The following is a 23,503-nucleotide window of genomic DNA, read 5'->3' on the forward strand; positions in this document are numbered from 1 at the left end:
TGCCTGGGCTCTTCTTAGAATCCATCCCAAGGCACAGCCATTGAAGTGACCAAAGATGCAGGTGGCAGCAAGCCCAGATTCAGCCACAGAGCTTGAAATCTATGAGTCAAGAGCTTCTTTGGATAGGCAGCATCCTTGGCAGGACATGATCTGTTGCTCTCTCTTGACTGCAGAAGGTGCTTCGTGCAACTGAAACTCCCTGAATGGTGCTGAGTTTTTGCAGATAGTCCTTGGCATAGTTTTAGCCCATGCCCAAAAGCACTTTTCTAGATGATTCATGAGCACAAGAGTTATTACACATCAAAGAGCAGTGCCAATAGGCAGACTGGACATAGCCACACATTTTGGAGTGTAAAGGATTTTAATAGTAGGAGCATAGGTCATTTTGTGACAGTTGACCCTTTTGTCACAGCTCTGTCAAGAGTAGAAAGAAATAGGATACTGGGAAGTTATTTAGGAGGTACTGAGGACATGGGGTTTAAGGGACAAAGCAGGAGTTTAGAGCTTCTACAGAGGAAGCAATAGTTTAAATAATTTCACTGGGTTTTAAGTTTGCTTTATTTATAACTTTGTTCTTCCTTTGCTAGCATCCTCTTTAGCCAGTTTTCACCATATGTGTCTCATTAGGCGCATACAGCCTTCTGTCCTGAGCACAAAAACTGACAATATGATCCACATGATGAGTACCTCAGGGTTAGATGCTGCTAACACACCTCAGGCAACTTAACAGCTGAAATCCAGGCAGAACATTTGGGAGTATGTGCTGGTTTGCCCTTGGCTGGATACCAGGTGTCCACCAAGCCACTCTATCACTCCCCTCCTCAGCTGTGCAGGGGAGAGAAAATATAATGAAAAGTTAGCAGGTAGAGTCATGCAAACCTGATACAGAGTATAAAATATTGGTGTTTCAGCAGGTGTGTTCAGTGCTTCAGTGCCTGCTTGGAGTTCATGGTGTTTGCCTGGGAAAGCAGCGAGAATGTACCTGTCGTCATCCCTTGCAATGTTACTTGTTCTCCATATTCATTAATTTGCATTTGCAGCGCCATCTCCTCTTACACTGTCAGTTCTGTGTGCGTGCTAAGGTCCTCTCTAGACTGGGCCTGAAATACCAAGAAATGGCATCTTAAGAAACACTAGGACCTAGAAACTGGGAAAAACACAGCACTTCCAATGTGTTACATTTGATGGGTCTGGAAATTGTTCCTCTTCTTGTTTGGAAGACATCAAATTTGCTGATTTTCCAAGCACACTGCAAAAGACATTTATGTGAGAGGGTTTACAGAGGAGGTAGAGACATGCATTCCAGCTGACAGTGGAAGCAGATAGCTGGCTGGCTGAACTGCTGAGGTTTAACTTAATGGTATTTTTGCATAATTTATTACGGCAGGTCCATAAAGCCCTAGAAACTGATCGTGATAATTTTAAACTTAAATAAATAAATAAATGATGGATCGTTGAACAAACTGGCACTCAATTTTAGGAGATGAACCTGAGGCACATCAAAGGCAAGCTCCAGTGCCAGAATCAACTGCAGTTTTACAACTATGCTAAGCTATGCAATTATCTTAAACAGCAATGATCCTATTGGATTTGCAGGGAGAAATTTAGCATCAATCTCCTTACAGAAAACAAACAAACAAAATCATCACTGCATTTTCATATTAGCACAGCAAAAGGCAGTGGCAGAAGTGAATTATCATCTATGTTCAGAAGAGCCGCTGCAGTGATGGTTGCCTCACAGATAAATCAGAATGTGTAATTGTTGATCTGAGGAGCTTGTGTCTACATAGCGCAATGACCTGTAGAGATTGTGACCAGTAAGAAGAAACTTTGGTTGTCTAAAGCAGTGCTGATTAAGTAATTTATTGCTAGACACATTTTTCTACTCATTCACCCACCTCTAGGGAAAAAGGACTGCAAGATGTAACTCTAAAACAGATAAGGGATGTGGATGGAAGAAGGCTGTTCCCAGGGCTAGAAGACAGGAGACAACAACAATGTCAAGAAAAACAACAAAAGAGGTAGATGGCAAAAGTACTAGGAGATAAAAGAAAAAAAGGAAAATTGTAACATTCCTTTTAAACCAGTAGGGAGAGACAGCAGACAGCAACGTAATAGAGATTAATGATGGCAAATCAATAAATAAATAAATAATGAGATAGATTGCTATTACCCACCACTCAACAGCATTGATCATTGTCAGAGACAGCAAAATTTCTCTGGAGTTTCCTTCTCTCCTAACTGGGCTGGAATCCAGGGGAGAACAGAATCAGAGGCAGCTTTCACTTGAAAGACAATTTATTTATTAGTGAGGCAGAAAATCCTATTAAAAAGAGAGGAATTTCCACGATTGTGCTGCAGTATTATTTTTCAAGTATTCTGCCAAAACAAAAAAGTAGGGTGTTTTGTGTAAGATGAAACCATAATTCTGGATGGGACCTTGAGGTAGGGCATCCATTTTGCTCCCCAGGAAAAGTCCCAGGAGGCACTTTGTTTTGAAAGACATAAGATTCCTTCCCTGCCAGATGTATCTAGATATATAATTTTCTTTTTTGTTTGTTTTTGGATTAAGCTAACAGCATCTAATGGGAATGTCTGCTTCCTGGCAGTGAGTGTGTGCAATGCTGGATGTGACATGTGTCACTCCCTTTCTGCTCATTTGTGCCAGAAACTGCACATCCCAGGTCAGAACCAGCTCACGGGCAGAGGCACGATGCCGTCCTGCCCCTAGCTACCTCTGGCAGGAGGGGCTCACAGGGAAAGTAGCTAACAGATCTATTAGACCCTCACCTGCACAAGGTGGTGCAATGAGAGATCTCATCTGAAAGCTCTTGCCGTGGAGAGGCTTTCTATGTTGCGACATGCAACAGACAACTACTTGAAAGGAGGATGGAGCAAGGAGGTGGCTGGTCTCTTCTCAGTAACAAGTGATGGGACAAGATGCAATGGCCTCAAGCTACACCAGGGGATGTTTAGATTGGATATTAGGAAAAATATCTTCACAGAGAGGGTGATCTGGCATTGGAACAGGCTGCCCAAGGAAGTGGTGGAATTACCGTCCCTGGAAGTGTTCAAAACCATGTAAATGAGGTCCCCAGTGATACGGTTTAGTGGTGGACTTGGTAGAACAGGGGTAACAGTTGGAATTGATGATCTTAAAGGTCTTTTCCAACCTAGTTGATTCTGTGATTATTCAGCTGAGTTAAAGGATGGGTCTGTTTTGCAATGTGAATGGACCAAACTTTCTCAACTTGAGCACCTTGCAGGGCCACAGCATGGCAGAACCCCTACAAATGTAGACCTACATGATGTGTTGGCCTCTCTTGTTTTGATTTGTACTTTCCTTTGCACCAGACATGCTGCCAGTTACTGCATCTGGGCTGCAAGGTGGGAAATTCCAGCCAGAGGAGACATATCTTCTATAAATTCCTTAATTCAGTCATAAAGAACTCATATGACCGTCTCACAAGACATTTTAACTGGAACAAGCCCAGCAAGAATAGTCATGTAGAGATGATGAGGTTTTAACTCTGCAGTGCCATGATCTTTTAGCTGATGGAAAAGAGCCCAGAAAAAAAATTCTTGGGAATTGATTTTCCTTTTTAATGTTGCTAATATCAGATGTTGATAATAAAGATTAACCTACATATCTCTAAATAAAAATGGCATACCCCTGCTGCGGTTCACTTGCAGGAAAACTGCTCCAAATACCTTTCTAGACTAAAAGAGAGATACAATATGCAAAATAATTATTGTAATCCATGAATTTCACAGAAACAAAGCAGAACAACAAACAATTATGATCGTAAATTGAATCATAAAATGGCAATATGCCAAACTATATCAGCTGGTTCTTTTTACTTGCCTGTTGGCAAAACAAAGAGGATTAGGGGAATGATTCATCTGTTGATTGGAAAATCTATTTTAAAGTTGCAAGGAAATTCAAACAACAACATTTAATAAGCAATAACTCACTGTGCAAAAGCTCTGTTCACTTACAACTTCAGGCCCCAGACTGTAAACTGGAGATGCTCTGGAGCAGCACAGCCAACCTAGCTCCGATGTCAGTCCCTCATCACCAGGTTGTACCTGCCTGTGATTGCTATGGTTCTAGTAAATGGGCTCATACTGGCAACAAGGAAAAAAAGGGTGGTATATTTGCACAGTGAGTCCAAAGGAGGGGCATGAATATGATCAGAGGGCTGGAGCACCTCTCCTAAAAAGACAAGCTGAGAGAGTTGGGCTCATTCAGCCTGGAGAAGAGAAGGCTCCAGGGAGACCCTTAGAGCAGCTTCCAGTACCTAAGGGAGTCTACAAGAAATGTGGAGAGGGACTTTTTACAAGGACATGTAGGGATAGGACAAGAGTAATGGCTTTTAACTGAAAGAGGGGAGATTTAGATTAGGTATAACGCAGAAGTTCTTTACCGTGAAGATGGTGAGGCACTGGAACAGGTTTCCAGAGGAGCTGTGGATGCTCCATCCCTGGTAGTGTTCAAGGCCAGGTTCAACAGGGCTTTGAGCAGCCTGGTCTTGTGACAGGTGTCTCTGCCCATGGCAGGGGGTTGGAACTGGATTATCTTTAAGGTCCCTTCCAACCTCATGATTTTGTGATGCAATCCTATTTCTGCTGTAGCTGTTAGTGTTAATTTTATCCCTGGCTGCAAGTGCTGATAGGGGCTCCAAACCCTGTAGCAGTTCTGGGCAAAGTAATTTGTGCTGGGGAGCTCCTGGCAAACTGCCTATCCATCATCTCATCTCTACCCTGGGCTCATTAAGCCCAAGCTGCTGCTTTGTCTTCATTTCACAAAACCCTCATGCACCAGAAATCTCAGCAAAACTTAAACTTCACTCCACTCAGCAGTCTGGTGAAGATCTAGGTAACAGGTTTGTATACATGCTGTGTGGTTGTGCTTCCACTATGCATAATCGCACTGTGTTGCTCTTTGGCAAGTGCCATCTGGTTTTCATTTTCTTTCACGGTATAATTCATCACCTCCACCCCCACAGATTTACACTGCAACTGCCTTTCTGCTTTCAAGACAATTTCAGCTACACTGAGTGTGTTTTGATTTATTTTAACTGAATCCAGCAGACACTACCATCAAATTGTTCTCCTTTAAATTAAAAGGGATTTGCAAATTTTAGCAAGATAGAACTACTCATAAAATCTTAACCGATAAAGTACTAAGATGCTAAGAAGACAAAAGAACCAACTATAAAGTATCTCTGCTCACCAGAATCTAGGAAAATACTCTGGAGAAACATCTTAAGCACATTAAAACCCATTAAAGCTATATAAGCAATAATAGTCATTAGAAGATGTATAGAGAGGAAAACAACTATTACAGCTCAGTAGAAGAAATTACTTGTTTAATACTTCTTGTTGTGGCTCAAATTACTACTTCTGTTTACAAAAGACTGGAATCTTCTTTCATTAAAAGCTATTTTTTGAAACTGACATTGTAAGAAGGGACACTGGTTTGTTCTGTATGTGTATCTGTGTACAGCCAAGGTGAGAAAAAGGAACTTTAAAGCTAAGAAGGAGCAAAAGATAGAGTTGATTAGAGAAGTAACAAAAGCAAGTAACTGATAAACCAGGAAGAATGTTTTATTGTAGGTTTGTGAGACTTCAAGTGAACAGTGTTCTCCCCTTTACTTAAGCACATACACTGGAAACATCATCAAACATAGCTATAACTGTAAAAAGAGAATAAGATCCAAAGAAGAAGCCTAGGTCTGGCGACAGGATTGTTTTCTTTCTCTGTAACACCAAACCCCCACTTTGCACTTTAATTTTACAAGCTCCTCAGCTATGCCTGAGGGTTCACTTTGCACAACTGTTATTTTCATTGAGTGATATTTTGTGCCAAGGTACTGTGAATTGTGAAAGGATTTACCAGGTTCCAGGGACAATCTCAGAAACATTACTTTACATGCACATACACACATTAAAAACCTTATTAAGTCTACTAACTCAAGCACACAAAAGCCTAGGAACTGTCAGAATTAATGCTGCTTGTGTTACCCTAAATCTGTCCTTTCCCCACATGCATGATGGCTACAATCTTCAATAACATGATCCCCAACTTAATTTCTCCCTATGGCTCCTGTCTTATCCAGTGTCCTCTGCTGGATGCTCCTCCTTCAGCTCCTCACTCCTTGAATATCTCCAGGCTCACTGCACAGCCAAACATCCACATATTTTCCACAGGAATAACAAGTGGAAATTACCTCATGCAGACAACATGCCCTTTGCTGAATTTAAAGCCATATTTAGTAGGAAGGCATTAGAGCTTCTCCATGCTTTATAATTCTTCTAAATAAATGGAAAACAACATACTTTCTTAGAAGTCATTGATTTCAGCAGAAGATAAAGCAAATCCATTGGATGAATGATTTCAACCTGCAGAGTCCAACTTTGGAGGCCAAAAGCAAGCAAAACCAGCACCTAATAAAGGCAAATGTTGAAAAGTTTCAGCTTCGTGACACAATTGACTTTACCTATCATAGAGCTGGTATTTTGACAAGCCCACCTTTGTCCCTGGAAGTTTCTTCAGCAGCCTTATTGAAGAAGAGGAACAGGACACCAGAGTCTTGGGTCTGAAGACTGCTGCCCAAATAAGATTTTTGCAAAAACACTGGGAGAAGTTCTTCAGGGTCAGTGCTATTCCCTCTCCCCATCTATCCCCTTAGGGTGGTCCATGGGTGAGTGGGGCTGCTCCACAGCAAAAGCCACCCGTGTTGGGCACCTGGTGAACTCCAGGCTGTGCAGAGGCACCTGTGCAGGTGGAGGAGCAGCAGCCAGCTTCCCCTTTTCCTTCATTAGTTTCCTTTGTGGAGTGACTGGAGAAAAAAAGTAAGGGGCCAACACAAGGCTCCAGGTAAAAAACTAAGGCCAGGTAATTAAGCCAACTGTAGCAGCTAAACAGTCTTAGCCCATAACAAGAATGAAGCAACCCAATCCCACAGTTTCTGGTTTACCAGTGTTGCTTCAATTTTACCCTTCATCCTGCCCCCATTGGGTCTGATTCTCTTTATAAAAGGCTAATATATTCTCCACTGAACTTAAAAAACCAGCAGCATTTGCATTTTGAACACCCAGCCGCTCAGGATTCATTCCATTTGTTATTACACTTCAGAGGATGTACCCAGTTTTGCCACTCACCCTGCTGAGGAGGCATGGGCTAGTGAGGGATGAGCAGTGGGATTACTGGCTACTTGGCCTGCTGGTGTTTATTTAAATATCACCAATTACCATTCCTGATTTGAAACCTGATCTACACTTCAGATTTGAAATCACTATCCCAGGGGTAGCTCTATCCTGGTGTTAGCTCTTCAAATATATGCACCGGTAATCACATTTAATTTGACTAGGCTTGCATAAAGCTTTGTCTAAGAAAAAGGATATGTTTCCAGCCTGTCTCATTGACTCATACTTTCATTAAATGCCACTGTGGACTACATAATTCTGAATGCTTTATATACTTGGATTCATTTTTAACCAAATTGTAGTGAAAAACAAATTCTTCCACAGGCTAATGTGTATATTTCTAATAAAACTTTTCAGAAGCTGCTTGGAATTTCCTCTCTCTTAATTTTTCCACTGTTTCTATTATTTGTCACGTGCTTATGTCAAGCTCTCTTGGCAAGGCACAAGCTTTTATCTCATGTATTGTATAGTGCCAAGCACTGTTTTTTCCTTTTGAAATAATTATGGGATTTGAGATTTTTAGATCAGGCTGCAAATCTTTCTTCTCTGATGAAGATTTTGGGTCAAGCAGCTATTATTCCTTTCCTAGCCCAGATGAAATTTCCCCCTAGCAGAACAGTGAGAACTGAGGATGTCATAAAATCCATTAAAACTCAATACAGTGGAATTAACACAGCGAGTTAGATTGGTGCAGTGGCATTTCTTGGGACACCTGAACTGATCTAAAGGATCCCTCCCACAAAAACAAGACCTCCTTTTGAAAGCATTAATGCTTCAGATTGGCTTATATGTCTTTCTGAATTCTATATTGCTTTTCTTTTACCCCAACACCTTTCCCTGGCTATAGCTTCCAGGGCAAGGGCTGTCTCTGCTGCATGCATATACACTCCAAACACAGCAGGGAACTGCTGCTGATGTTGGGTGGCTTAGGCAGTTTCATTATAGAAGCATTTGTTACCAGTCTTCTCTCCCAGCATGCTTGTGATCACACTCGATCAATTAAAACTAAATTAAAATAACATACATACATATGAATGTTAGATTCTATATACTGCATCTGCCACATACACCTCTCCTGATATATTTATCTCTATAGATGCATATATTGCATCTCCTAAACACAATCTTAAATTTGTTATATGACTTCTGTTTCTTAAGCGAGTCGGGATTTGCAGTGGGAGGTGATATCCTTTATTATACCTAGAGAGATAGTTGTTTAAAAGAATTATATGGTCTTGCATACCCAGAAGCTGGTCTCCCATTTTAATCTGCCACAACTGGGCTAAGAAGGACTATCTTTTTCCTTGCAAATGTTGCTGTGCTTGCGTCTGCAGATCATTAAGGGTTCTACAACAGTGTGTGATTGCTTCCTCTGTTGGAAGAGCAAGGTGATGCTCAGAGAGCTGCCATCATGACTGAAGGGCCCTTGGGTTCTGTGCAGAACAGGAAGGGCACTGGGAGCAACAACATGATGCATCAGACTTTACACGACTGCTCTGCAGAGCTGCATGGGTCTCAGCACCTGGCAGCCTTCCAAGGACAGGCTGGTGGCTGGCTTTGCTGTAGAGGTGGCCTCTCCAAGACTGCCAGCAAGTCTGCCATTGCAGATAAGCTGTGTCTTTCTTTGAAACACTTGGGTAACAAAAGAGAATTTAACATAAGCCACTCCAGTATTGTCAGGGTTTTCCAATTTGCAATCCATCCTTCTCTCCTGTGCACTGCTGTGTAGGGACCTGTGTGCAGGGATGAAGACTTGTGCATTGCTAAAAAATGTATGGGGATAGAAATAACAGTAACCAGAAGGCAGTAGGCCAGAAGGAAGGTGAGTCCATGCTGGAGGCAGTGTATGGCAGTTCTCTGCAGCTGAGTTCTGGAAGTAGATCCACATGGATGGGCTAGGGCCAGGGCCAGCTGGCCATGTGTACTGGAAGCACTGGCCACATAATCTGGCCACTTCCAGCGTATTGATGGCTGCAGTGTGTGTACAGAGACTGCCAGGTCTGTAGACATCACATGAATCACTTGGACCCCCCAAGAGGCTTCCTCATCACTGATGCACCAGGGTGACCCTCTGCTCCTGGGAGAGCTGTGGAGGACCTCCCAAATGGTGCTCTAACAGTGCAGCCATGTGCCTGAGTGCTTGGAGCAGGGAGGTAGAGGCATTATGAAATCTGCTGTTAACAACAGCCTGACTCTATTAATAGCAACAGCTAAATAAATAAAAGGTGTTTGAAAATTATTGGCTGTGACCTGTTTCCTCCTGACTCAATGGTCTATGAGAAGAAGAAAACTTACTACAAAGATATTGGGCTTAATGAATATGTGCTGCTCCATGCATCCCTGTAAGAATAGAGGTCAGCATTTTCAAATTAATTGAAAGGTGACACCTTGAAAGTTATCCCAGAAATTTTTAATTCTTCCAGCTCATTATCTCGCTTACAGGTGATCCAAAGTTTTTCTCCTGATTGTGCCTGGTAGCATTATCCACCACAAAGCCCCAATAAGGCAACACCCTGGAGGCATATTATGGCAACCCTTAGTTATAGAATAATCTCCCACTCATATAACAATTTTCTACGGTTTTCATTCCTAAAAGCTCTGAAATTAGACTAGGCATTAAGTAGGATGTGGCAAGCCTTGTTGCAGTGTGGAATATGCTAGGTGGAATCACTCTCCTGTCCTCCTCCTAACCTCCAGGTCTCCTCCTTAACTGATTAAAGACACATTTCCTCTAGAGGATTTATACACGTGTTGAAGCACATGCCGGTAATATGAAATCTTCTTTCCTTTCTCTTTTGCAGCATCCCTCTAGAGATGGATATGGGTATTTGCCTGCAGAGCCTATGAATGCTGCAGCTGGGATGTACAAGGAGGGCCCCGTTTAGGAGCTAACAGTCATTTTCTGCCTGCTGGTTCCAGCTACACCTATGCACATAAGAATGAACCAGCGCAACCATCAGAATCATGTCTTGGCTGGAAATTATTAAAACATTTGAAAGAGCACCTTCATTTTAATTCCAAGATTTTTCAAGTGCTCCGATCTTTGTACAAAAGTTAGCCTACACTTGTGCTCCCTCATGTTTCTGTCAGAGCAAGGGTGATGATGTGTTACAGAAAAATGTAACATTTCTTGCAATTTTGTTAACTGATGCAGAGAGTATAGCGCTTTTCATCTTTGGGACAACGGCAGCCAAGGCATGCCCCCTGAGGAGAACATCAAAGCTGACTAGACTGAAGTAAGGGCAACTCTGGCCTCCTTTGCTAAAACTTTTTGGTTTTGGTAAGACCAATGAACTAGGCTTTGTAACTCTACGTTGTCTTTAAAAGGTATCTTCAATACTAAAACCTTAGGATAGTTGCAAACTCTTAACCTTGCTTTCAAGCTAACTTCTCCTCTATAATAGATCCCACATCTCTGCCCATCTTTATTCTCCACCCCACCTTTGCATGCCAGCAGACAGTACGCCCTCACTGAGTCCCGAAGCCAAACTAGTTCAGAGAAGCAGCTATAAGGAAAAGGCATGTTGATGCAGATGCCTTGAATGATGAAACAGTGATGTTACTGAACTCGGTAGCTGGATATAGTCAAGGATTTTTAACAGACTCTTCTCCCCCTTTACTATTTGTAGTTCCACTGTAGCCTTTGTGAGACTAGAAGGGGGGAAGGAAGAGCCAGGATTGCAAGCAGTATTCAAAATTAGCATACACCAGGAGTTCACATACATTACAATGCTGTCTGTTGTGATTATTTCATCCTTTCCCAGTACCACCCATTATTCTCTTTGTTTCCTGACTGCTGCTGAGCTTGGAAGCTGATATTTTCAGCTTTTATGAGTCTGGATAACTTCCTATATGGCAATGTATATCAAAGTGTTTATATAAAATTAGACTTCTTTTTACTAATTGTACCTAATTTTATATTTATCAATGTTATATTCCTTTTGCCATTTTATTGCCCAGGCATTCCACCTCATTATAACCTTCTCAAATCTTTGCAAAGGGTAGGTCAGTACTATCAGTAAATTCTGTCCCTAACTTTCCATTTACAGGTAATTTATCAATATATTGAGTAGCACAGAACTAGTTGTTAGTATACTTCATTTACCAATCTTTTAATTAGTCTTCCATAATTATTCCTTCTTTCTTATGCCACACCATTTCTTTATGGACACTTGGCAAGAGATGTTGCTGAAAGCCTTTTGAAAATTTAAGCAAACTTTATTAGCCAGGGGATCCTGACATACATGCTCAGAGATTCTCCCAAAGACTTGTAATAGATTTCATGGTTGTGTATCCAATACATCTACTTTTTCATTATGGTTTATGTCAATTGGCAAGATACAACCATTAATTCTGTTGGATCTCTACAGAATCCTCTCACACAGGTGTGGGTTTTGTTTTTTTTTTTTTTTTTTTGTTGTTTTTTTTTTTGTTGTTTTTTCTTTTTTTAAGCCATATTTGCTATTTTTTCTTCTTTCTGGTACTAAAGCAGTTCTAAGTATAAATTAGTATTTCAGAAATCTTCTGAAAATAATGAATGACCTTAATGAAATTAACAACTGCTAGCAACTTACCAGTTTGTTTCAATAACTCATTTTCTGACACTTCAATTTCAGCCAGATCTTCTGATTAAGACCCTGTCAAAAAAATGTTAACAGCATCGAAAATTTGCTAAGGACTTCAACAGCAACCACCGACTAAAAATGTGGTATTTTTTGTAGTTTATTCTTCCAGAAGGGAACCTTGACTACCTAGTCACCCAAATTCTTTGACAACTGTCAGACAGTACTGTACTGAAAGCTAGTAGAAGAAACAAGTTCAGACACATCAAATCAAAGGGAAATAGTATTAGTCCTGTACAGCAGATAGGTTTAGTGCTGGCAGTTCCAGTATCCAGACTTCCTATCACAGTAAATACTCTTTTGGATTTGCTTGTTTTTAATAAAAAGTGCTATGAAAACATTTCAAAATTAAAGTCTCACCAGTTTTCCACTGCAAGTCAAGTTTTCCGATCTATAGTTTAAACAAGATGCAGAGCAAGAGATGACTCAGTCATCATCTGTAGATGACTCCATGGGGGATAAGAAGAAAAAAAATAAATCCATAGTCAGTCTCTAAGCTACGTGAAAACAGAAAACATGAGGCTGAAGACAAATGAATCCAGACTAAATGTAAAGTCTTCCCTTTATAATGATATTTATTGACTACCAGGAAGGATTAAAAAATATAGACCTTAGTTATTCAAGAGATTTCTTAAGTCTTAATTTGTTTGTAAAAGATCCCATCATAGCTCAGACAGAATTAATAGGCTTATTCCCAATGTAAGTGGGTAAAGTTTTTACTTCTGTTTTGCAGATCCAGTTACACAATTATATTTGGTTTCCTCAGCATCAAAACATAATTTTATGATAAAGCTTATTCAGTACCTCATTTCTATCAATTTTGCTTTGGCTTTAATGCAGTAACATCCTGTGTGCATATATTAATATGCTCGTACTTCAAAATTGCACATAAGCAACATGACTTTGATGCTTTATGAACACTGAAAGACTCAAATATTTTGAATCACTTACCTGAAGAAAATTCCACATTCAAAATATTTTTATGGCAACTGCTGGCAAATTTTTGCAGATGCAATTCCAAAGTAGAATAAACTAATAATACAAAATTGGAGCTAGATTTTTAAAAAAACGCCAAGAAAGGAAGGGTAGGATAAAATTGGTGAATGAGACCCAGTAAGTTTAGCTCTAATCTCACTCAGGATCACCTCTGTAGGGAAATACATTGGCATTGCTCTCTTGGTATAATTATGCTAATACAGTTATACTATTAAAAATTGTTATGTTTCCAAAGCAAGATATCAGGAGTAATTCCATTGGAATCGATAACACAAAGACTAGAAGAACCAATTCACCACACCCAGTTGTCTCTGGACACTGATTTACTGATTTTTTTTTTCCTAGTAAAAACAATGGAAATAAATAAAAGATGGGCATATATCCAGTAGTAATAAACCAAAATGCCTACAATACAATTACCTGCTTATGTTTAGTTTGAAAACAGAAAGGAAGTCTGGAATAATTCATTCTCTTTGTTGACTTACTCCAACTGTACAGAAATTACCAGCTGTTCCCATTTGCCAGTATATTGCTACACCGAGTACGCCAAGCACTGGCAGGGGTTTGGTGCCCTCTTATGTTTCGTACAAGGAACTTCAGTGACAGCAAACACTTCTTGGGAACAGATCACTTGCAAAGGCTTCTCAGGTTACCTATTGTTAAGAAAGTATCCACTAAGATAACTATTTCATGCTTCAAAAAGGTTAATAACCGCTTTAAGGCAGTGAATGTACAGTAACAAGCAGACCTACAAATATACCTCTGCACTGTATACTGTACTATGTTATTTTTCTTCTTGTGCAAGTATTTCTAACCCATAGAGAAGTCACTTTTGATCTCCTAAAAACTAAACAGACTGCTCAATAAATCTTTTCTGGAAATAAAACGTTATTCTGTATTAAGAAGTGTTTTGTTAGTATGTTTTTAATTTCCCTGTTAGTGTCAAAAGGATGTACAGTTCAAGTATTTCTTTATACTTGGCATTATATAACTCATCATACTATTTTACTAATTGCTCAGAGAAAAACATCTGTATGAAATTTATCTGCCTTTTTTGATACATAAGTTAGCAGAAGAGATGGGCCACAGAAAGAGTAATGTATAAAGATAACATGGAATTTTACATTACATTTGAATGTTGGTATCAAAAACTACTACATACCTTACTAAAGTGCTGATGACCCAGTATTTAAAAAAAAAATAATCCATTGCAATGGAAAATGTTGCTATTAGTACAGAAATAAAGCACCCAAGCCTTTCATAATGGGAAATTCTCAATTTATTTTATCAAATTATCCTATTATGCAATTTTTCAGAAACCAGTTTCAAGATGATACGTAAGAAAACCTTTAGAGAATTAGCAAGTTACTGCACAAATCAATCATTTTCTGGTCATAGACACAGAGGTAAAAGAAGTCTAAGCATCTCATGCCAGTTAATAATGAGCATCCCTTCTTATCACAGATACCCAAATGCATATAGGCAAGGCACATTTTGGCCTTGGGCACTTCAGTAAAGCCAGACAGAACTGGATGTAATGCTCCCCTTTTCTAGGGGCTGCAAAAACCCTTGTAAAAATACACTTTTTTTGGGAGCAGTTCCATGCAGCAAACTTGTATGGGTAACTTATTCGTCAACATCCAAAAGTACACTACTCCTTTACTGAACACAGAAGCATGCTCCCAGAGAGCTTTGAGTTCTGTTTCTAATGGATGTGATGAAGGAAAAATAAATAAGGAGAGGATGTGGTCAGGAAGGATGGATGTGCCTGGATCCCTTACACCACCTGGAGATGTTAAAATACAGTTAATGATATCACAGCAGTATTTTCAAAACTAAATCCACCTTGTGTAGGTGAGAAATAACTACACTGCACACAAAGCAGAAATCCCTGAGCTAGTTAGAAAATTCACACAACACACTGCAAAGCAATGTGGATTTATGCATCTAGGTCTAGAGGAAGTACTGCCACTTTTTCAGCTAATAAATATTGCTTACTAGCTCCCATTCAAGACCATGTGAATGATGGAACATAATTTGCTAGTGTAGAACTCTGGAGTTCTGGTTCTCAGACCTGGACAGGGGCAGCCAGATAAAATCTGCTTTGGTATTGTGGATGCAACCAACAACAAAGAATTCCCACTTAGTGCACTAATCTCCAAGAGTACTGAAATCAGGCCATCAGGCTCCATAGCCGAGTTTCCACAGAAAATATGAATCTGACTTTTCTGGACAGATTTTCCATCTGCTGACCCACAGACAGGTGATCTTAAGTTGAAATGTGCCAAACTAAGAAGCACTTGCTTTTGATAATGTTCACGAAAGTTGGTATTTTCCATCAGAATCATTTATTTTCCATACTCCATTTCTAAGGAAGCAGAAAAGGAATCAGCCTCTCTTAGCTGGCTTTTAGCATTAAAATAGTCCACACCGTACAATAAATGTGTGTGGAAACAGCAAAAAACCCTCCCAAATACTTTGAAGAGCTAGCAGACAAATATGGAATGTGGGTCTATAGCTTTACAGAGGTAATCAGTTATTCATCATCTAATTTCTGCCATGCTATTTTCCCCATCCCATTTTCCTATACCCAGTTCCCTCTGGTCTATAAAGGGAACTAACTTAAAACCTTGTAGCAACATGTAAAGAGAACAGAACCACTCTGGACTGGGAATGAAGAGAGCATTTTTTAAGACAGAGCTTAGAGACATCTGCTAGGATATAGTGTAAGAAACTTAACTGTAGACATTAATGGCGTTGATAAAGTTCTGGATATAAACCAGTTGAAAATCCCCAAATCAAAACAGATGTGCCACTCTTAACCGACAGAGCTTCCATGAAATTGGGGGTTATATCATGTGTCAACTGAATGCTCATTAAAGTTCTCCCAGTAAATTACAATTTGTTTATCTTGAGGAATTTAAATGAGTTGAACTTCAGTATAGTCCACTATGAAATCTCACAGAACAGAAACCCCATGCTGATATAAATCAAATCAGGTTAAGAACTGATTTAGTTAAGAAGCAGTACTTGGCTGCTGTGCACATAGTTTTAATTTAGTTTGAAGTGCCTCGTATCACTTTAACTTAAGCTTATTACAGACTTTACCACTTTAGCTAGAGGTGAAAGTTTATGCCCTTAACCACTTAAGGCAGATGCCAGTATCGGCACGGACATCACTATTCAGCAGCATCTTATTCAACATCATACTGCATCCCTATACTCAGTGTTGGGCAGTATCAGCACAATGACTTAAAACCAAACAAATAAACAAATGAAACAAAAAAAAAGGTGAAGAAATATTAAACTGAGGTGCTTACCTCCCAGGAAAACATTTATACACTTCTTTCAAACAGTTCTGACCTTCATTTAACAACAAACACAGGCAGGCTATGTAGAGGAGCCCCAGGATGACCCTACACATTTAAGAACAGCCACTGTGTTTGTAAAGTTTTATAGAATAAAATAAAGATGCTTATCAAAGTCATCTTACAATTGGCAACAACAAAAGCAAAAGCAAAAGCATTGCTAAAATGAGTAACAGCTCAAGACCAAGTATTTCTCCAGGACTGAAGAACACTTAGGACAGATTCTTATCTCTGGAGTTCCAGAAGTACAGTATTCTGTGCTTGTCTGAGGAAACACAAGCTATAAAAAACTCAAGGACATGTGGTTATAGGTCTTACGTATCACACAATTATGCCATGGCAGTTGTGGGAAACCATCAGCTTAAGGGTATATATCTTTGTACTTGCTGGGCTCCAATCTCTGCAACATAGACCGCTCCACTCTTCATGTCTACATCCACAAGGTGTGGTTTGGTTTCATCTGCCAGCTGGATTGTTTGGATCATAACACAGTCCCCAATAGAGCCAACCAGTGGTGCTGCCAAGATTGCTAACCTGTTGATATTCAGCTGAGCAACAATTAGGTATTTGTAATCAGCAGTAAATCTGTGAAAGACAGAAATGTATTTTGAACTATAAACTCCACATGACATCTTATGTTAACACAGCCATGCAATTTTAAACAAACAAAACCTCCTGAACAGTCAACTTTTTAAAGGCTACAAGAGACTAAATGCAATGAAACATTGAGAATTAACTTGTAAGCCTTGCTACTTTACATTGCTGTTCCTTGAGACACATTATACTACAATAAGCCTATTTAAGACAATCCCTCTTCCTGTAAAAGCTGCAACAGTAAGCTCAACACCACACTACAACTTTAAAATGAAGTTCCCAGTCCTGCACTCAAATACATGGGTTCATGGATTTCCCTGTCAAGATACTGCTGTGCAGTACCTTATGGCCCAGTACTCTACTAGTTAAACTGGTTATTCCTTGGCATCTGGCATTAAATATTAACATTCTAATTCATTAAGAATACAGCTTGTTTATGTAATTGCATACGTCCAAAAGAACTGTTCAACAATACCTGACAGAATAGGGTCCATCTTCTGCAAAACAGCTGCTCCAAGACCCAAGCCATTCCCCTGTGACTTTGTCAAAAACTTGGATTCTTTTGTTGTCTCTGTCTGCAACCCATACCTGTTAACAAAAAAAATAATGGCTGTTCACAAACAGAACAAAATGCATTACTTTCTTACATGAGCAAAGTATCCTGTAGTAAAAAAGAGGTACGCCTTGGAAGAATGTAGTTTTAAATAGGGAGGAACATAAGTAAATCTGACTTCCAGATATAAAGCAAAACCACCACATAGTTAATACACACAAATTACTTTATACTACTTTAACAGAGAAATCAATGCCTTCTCTTCATTTTTGTGGCTGTGATATGGATATGTTTAGTAGGATTCCTACTCCACAGCGAGGACATATTAACTATTTCATTCTCAAGATACTGATCTGTCACTTGCTAACAATTTGTTTTTCAAAAGTAGTCTCATGTCAATGACCCAGGCTTATGATGACTGCATCTGCAAACACTCTTGATATGTCTAATACTACTCTAAATATCAACCAACTTAAACACCAAGAGCATTTTCAGCATGTTTTGTCTTACCAGTTCTGCAGAGCTTGTCTCTGTCCCATCCTATGCTGAGTTCACAAACAATTCAAGCTAGCAATACTACTAGACAGTTCAGTGAAAGCATCTCTTGTACTACAACCATTGAAGTTTTAGCTGTTGACAGCCCATCAGTCTGATAAATAAAATTCATTACAAGGGAGCAATAACTAAGTTCATCTGAGATCTTTCATCACAATTTTAAAGAGACACATTACTGCAGCATTCCCTTAGATTTCTTAGGGATTAACAACTATTTTTAACAGGGGCAGATCAACACTATGCTGGCAACAAAATCAGAGAGCATCACAACTGCTGTCTTTGAACATATATACTCAGAGTTACCCTTTCATGTAAAGCAACCATGTGCCTCCCCTTCTCCCTCCCACCCTGCCAGTTTTGGCACAGAAGTGATTTTTATATATGCTTCTTATTCTGGCTCAGACAGCATCAGCAGAATTAGCTCAAACCAATGATTTTAAGATGTTTTAGTCAATCAATTTTCCTCAAAACAGATTAAGGAGTGACTACAAGAGCAGCAGAGCAAAAGCCATGCCAAGATTAACATCTGGCAAAAGTTGACTCTTGAATGGCTTGAGCTGCATATAGAAATGGTCTGATATCCACAACCTAGCTAGAGCCTTACTATCATCCTAAACTTATTTAGAATTTCCAAATATGAAATTAAATCCCCTGAAAAAATGTAAGTGCTTGGGTAGATATTTATTACTGAACATAATTCTCCTGTACTCTCACAATAACAACCTGTTAGAAACTGGAGGAAGAATAGCCTGTTGTTGCATGGACATTGACAATATAACCACTGGTCAGAAGCCCTGTGTTAACCTTGGAGCCAGCTACTTCAGTAAGACCTGCAGTATGAACCTTCAGCTCACGCCCACCATCATACTGAAAACTGTAATTACCATAAAATGAACCAGATCACAACAGCTCAACTAAAAAAGAAACATAGTTTGTTTTGCTTAAATACATGTAAACAATTCTGTTGGAAGATGAAAAAATTCTCTCTTTATTCTTTACCCGTCCAACAGGATCCACTGTTACACTGTGAGGAATCTTGAACTGACCAATGCCAGTCCCATTTGCTCCAGCCATCCATATCTCTCTGTAATCTAAACAGTGAGAACCATGAAAAATCAAATTAAAAGATAAAACACAGTAAGAAAACAATAAATAAGCCATCTTGAAGTCATTCCCTGGCAAAGCTACCTTGATTAATTTGTAAAAGGTGACATTTCTAAACTCAGACTTTTTAAACACAGTACTCCTGACACATAAACCCAAGCAATACTGGAACTACTACAGTGACTACAGGATTATTATTCATGGTTTCAGAATTATGGTTACAGAAATGTAGCTACTATTATAGAAGAGCCATAGTCCAAGGCTCTGTTAAATACCATATTAAAGGGGAAAAATAAATAGTTGGATGATTATGATATTAATTTGCTTACTAAATTGATTTTTTACTATTTGCTACGTAACAGTTTTGAGTCAGTTTTGCATTTTCACAGTTTACCAATCTGCAAAATAGATATTACAAAACTAACTTTTATGATAGTACAAAGGAAAAACTAGCTCCTCCACATTTTTCCAACCACAGACAAGTGCAGACTCCTCACTCACTGCCCTAACCAACACTGGTCATCTAACTGGGGAATGTGAGCGAGCTAATTAGAACCACAGAATAATTTAAGTATAAAAGATCTTCAGACCTCATCCAGGCAAATCTCCTTTTCAAAGCAGGAATAGCCTTGATAACAAATCCAAGATCATCCAGTCCAACCTGCTTCTCAAAGCAGAAGTAACCTTGATAGCAAATCCAACTCTGTAGTTTGATCAGGTTACTCGTCAAGTTTTGAGCACCTCCAAGAATGGAGACTGCACATCATCTCTGGACAAACTATTCACTGTCTGCTCAGCCTCATTGTGAGCCTGTCCCTCAAAAAAATCAAGCTGGAATTGACCCCTCTTTATCGTTTGCTTGGCGTTCCTTATTCTTCACTATGCACCTCCAAGAAATGTGTGGCTTTCTCTTCTCTCCCATTATAGACCTGAAGACAGCAATATAAATCCTCCTTAGCCTTCTCTCTTGAAGACTGAACACTCATTTTATCAGCCTTTTGTTGTTAATGAATAGATTTCTCCTGAAGTGACAAGCAAGAAAACAGGATCTGATTCAACAAAGTCTTCAAAGTAATGTTAAATGACAGCTCTACCAGGTCCCCACTTAAAAATATTATCAAGCCCTGTTATTTAAAATTCAATTGTCAGTGGTCAGCTACTGCAGAATTTTACTTTTCCATACCGTTGGATAGTTTGAGCAATCTGTTATTCATTCCTCCATCTCCATCCACAATATAAATATCTCCACTTTCTTCTACAAAGATGTCTGCTGGTTGATCAAATTGTAGGGGAATCAAACTTGAACCAGCATTACCTGGTGTGCCTAAGATCTGCATAAGTTTACCTGAAGGGCTATACTGCTTCACAGTGTGCCCATATTTCCCTGAATTAAAAAAAAAAAACAAAACAAAACAACTGATTACAAAGATTAAAAAAGATGCAAGTGATATTAATAAATCAAATAGACAAAATTCCATAGTGAGAATATGACTGTGGGTTAGTAAAGCCATCAGCTACAATATTCATCCACTGTTTTAGGGTCACCAGACCTAGGACAGACAATAAGTCTAGCCAGAACATTTATTTTTCCCCTGATACTTCTCCTGTCAGGAGTGGGGGTAGTGCTTACTAACTTCAGAAGCTATAAGCAGACACACAGCACAAATCCTAAACCTTCAGAGTGTTTTGTGCAGCACCTAAGAAGTTTGTTCATGGCAAGAAAAGCACCAATCTGCCTCAGAATTGTTTGAAGGACTTAAATGAGATGTTTAAAGTAGTATCTGCAGCATTAGCATTACGTGGGGAAGGAAATGCTAATGCTACCACCATGCATACCTGTTCCAACATCTGTGATCCATACTGAACTATCCGTTGCAGTGTTCAATACAAAGATACCATGGGGCATTTCAACTGTATCATTCCAGGAGTAAAGGAAATAGCCTTCCTCTGAGAATACAAGTACCTTTGGCACATTGTCTCCCCTCTGAAGACACAAAAAAGACAAAAAAAAAAAAAAAGGTCTAATAAGAAAACATATTAATCAAGTAATCATATGTTTTGAAATTCCTCTTTGTAAGTTTTTTACAACGCTTCATGAATTGTAAGAAACTCCTGAGACTGTCTGCTAGATCTCACTTTTTCCATCTGGAAAAGGAAAGAGGAAGAAGGGTCTAAGTTTAGCATGCAAATCCTTCCACTCATTCTAGAGTTTCAACTTGAATCAAAAGTCTAGTTTTCTGAGCAGCCAAGCTCCTGCAGCTATCCTGGTCTTCATTTAGAATTGTGTTTTTATGGCCTTGTTAAAAAATATGACAAGCGTAACACAGGCATGAAAAACTGTAACCGTACTTATTAGTAGCACAGCACTCAAGTACTCATACTGTGCTTTATAATTAAATCCCACCACCTGCCATGGAGAGAATGTTTCGTCTGTGACCTAGAGATACCAACACATAAGAACTGGGTACAGCAAATAACTGAATGGCAGTTACTGTAACTGGCTAAAGAGCTGTGTGGGTTTGATTTCTTGGGACAAAGGCTGAAAGAGTGGAAGATTCAGCTGCTCCAGAATCACATTTTACTTTGCAGTTAAGAAGCTACTGTGACTCAGTCAAGTTAAGTCATGCATTCACACCACAGAAATTTAATGCTTATAAAAGCACAAACAAGTGTGGTGCCAGAACTGCTTTAAAAATGAATAGAGCAGAAACATTTCTTATATTTTCACTAATTTTGACAAAATAACTACTCACAGACACACGCATATATATCCCAATCTAAACCAGTAACTTTAAAGGCAAAAATACACTTGAACAACAAATAGAGGAATATAATATTCTCACTCACTTGTCCCACATAGACCAAACCATGAAGAGAGTCAACAGCAACACAAAATGTTTGGCCAGTGAAGTATTCTGGAATTTTAGGCCAGCCTATGTCCAACTTGTATATCTGTTGCTGTCCCTTCCAAAGAGAGACATAATCAAATGCTTTTAAAACCTGAAAATACAAAATAAATATTGAGTAGTTGATAAATTCAATGACAGTGGGACCAGAATAACCAGCAGTAGAAAGCAAGTGTGTACTGAAGCATCATAAATTGATTTGTTCAATTTTAATTAAGAAAATAGATTATTTCAACAAATTGGAAATTAGCTAAAGAAATCCTTTGGGTTTGGGAGCTCTGGAATTAGAAGGCAGAAAGCACAGCCTGAAATTTCTTACATTGATGTTGCTAATACTATCTGTAAATCATTCTCCAAAACAAAGAAAATAGTAGAGACAGTTCCAAACACAACAGAATCAGTAACAACTTCAAAAGGATATGAGAGTAAGAAAATCAGAATAAAAGGAATATGCAGGTCAGAAAGGAAAACCACATCTTGGAAATGGGGAAGCTTAAGATACCAGGAAAAGCAAAACTTGGGTCAATATATATAAAGGATAATGGGAAACTATAATCTTCTCACTTGTTGTTATACTATTTTCCAGCAGAAGAATGGAAGCTAAGCACAGCTGCAATCAGGGCACTGAAGCCGACTAATCGGGACGGAACTAACAAGTGGTGACCCTGCAGGCCCAGGGACATTTAACTTTTCTGTTAAATGTCTTGCTAGACGCAGGGCTAAGTTCGCCACACAGAGCCACGAACAGCTTCAGAAGGACCAGACTATCCCGAAAGAAAACCGAGAGTACTTAAGCACAGAGAAAATCAGACAGCAGGAAGTGCGAAGTTACTTGCCCAGATATCATTAAGTTCACCTTCATTTAAGCAGACCCTATTGCTTGGAAGCCCCTATAAATGCATCACCCCGTGTATGCATTTCTCTCGGAAGGGCTGTATAAGTCATAGAACGATAGGGTTGGAAAGCACCTTAAGATCATCCAGTTCCAATCCCCTGCCAGGGACAGGGACAGCTCACAGTAGACCATGTCGCCCAAGGCCCGTAAAAACACATAACCAACCCTACGCTTAGCGCTACGTGAGCCAGAACCGCAGCCCCGTCCCCGCCGCCCCCAAGCGTACTCCTCCAGACCCTCCCCCGGTATTCGCCATCGGGCGAGAAGCCGTCACGGAACACCCCGCGCCTCGCTCGCTCGCTCGCCCGCTGAGCCCGCAGCCCACCTCTGAGCCCCAGAGCAGGGCCAGCACAGCCAGGAGCGCGCCAGCCATTACCAGCCACAGCCCTGACGGCCGCTTCCGCCTCATGAGTGCCGCGCCGCGGAGGCGAGGGCCGCGTTGTCATGGCAGCTATGTAAACCCCCCCCCCCGGGAGGGGCCGAGGGGAGCGGGTGTGGGTTTTCGTGTTCCTTCGCCGCTTCTCGCAGCGCCAGGTGGCGTGGAACCGCGCCTGCTCCGAGCCGAGCGGCGGAGGCACGAAGACATGGCAGAGACAGCGCGGTGGCACCCCGCGGGAGCGTTAGCTTTGCGGCGTGACTCCCGGGGGCTTGAAGACGGGCGAGTCCCGCTGGAGTTTTAGCTGCTTCTCCGCAGGCAC

General features: G+C 40.0%; 1 protein-coding gene across 3 annotated transcripts; it reads right to left on the reverse strand.

Moving 5' to 3' along the window:
- Positions 1-14,086: 14,086 nt before the first annotated feature.
- Positions 14,087-23,416, reverse strand: NHLRC3 (NHL repeat containing 3). Of its 3 annotated transcripts, none has more exons than XM_062614982.1 (7): positions 23,131-23,416; positions 21,852-22,004; positions 20,841-20,988; positions 20,350-20,388; positions 18,900-18,991; positions 17,268-17,380; positions 14,087-16,783 (listed from the first exon to the last, which is right to left on the reverse strand). In XM_062614982.1, the coding sequence occupies exons 1-7, from the start codon at positions 23,212-23,214 to the stop codon at positions 16,555-16,557; spliced, it is 858 nt and encodes a 285-aa protein (XP_062470966.1). In that variant the 5' UTR covers positions 23,215-23,416; the 3' UTR covers positions 14,087-16,554. The 3 variants fall into 3 exon arrangements, with proteins under 3 accessions (XP_062470966.1, XP_062470965.1, XP_062470967.1); XM_062614981.1 differs by having other exon boundaries at positions 20,188-20,388; positions 23,131-23,411; XM_062614983.1 differs by lacking the exon at positions 20,350-20,388 and having other exon boundaries at positions 23,131-23,415.
- Positions 23,417-23,503: the final 87 nt, after the last annotated feature.

This window comes from Pezoporus occidentalis, unplaced genomic scaffold (assembly GCF_034315485.1).
Source record: "Pezoporus occidentalis ecotype Australia unplaced genomic scaffold, CSIRO_AGI_Poc_V1 ctg18, whole genome shotgun sequence".
Taxonomy (NCBI): domain Eukaryota; kingdom Metazoa; phylum Chordata; class Aves; order Psittaciformes; family Psittacidae; genus Pezoporus; species Pezoporus occidentalis.

Coding starts and splice junctions, on each gene's coding strand:
- NHLRC3 (XM_062614981.1), bottom strand. CDS start 23,214: ATGAGGCGGAAGCGGCCGTCAGGGCTGTGGCTGGTAATGGCTGGCGCG. Junction 18,992..20,187: donor ATTGCTCAAACTATCCAACG/GTATGGAAAAGT, acceptor CTCACTGTTTAG/ATTACAGAGAGATATGGATG. Junction 17,381..18,899: donor CAGTGGATCCTGTTGGACGG/GTAAAGAATAAA, acceptor TTTTGTTAACAG/GTATGGGTTGCAGACAGAGA.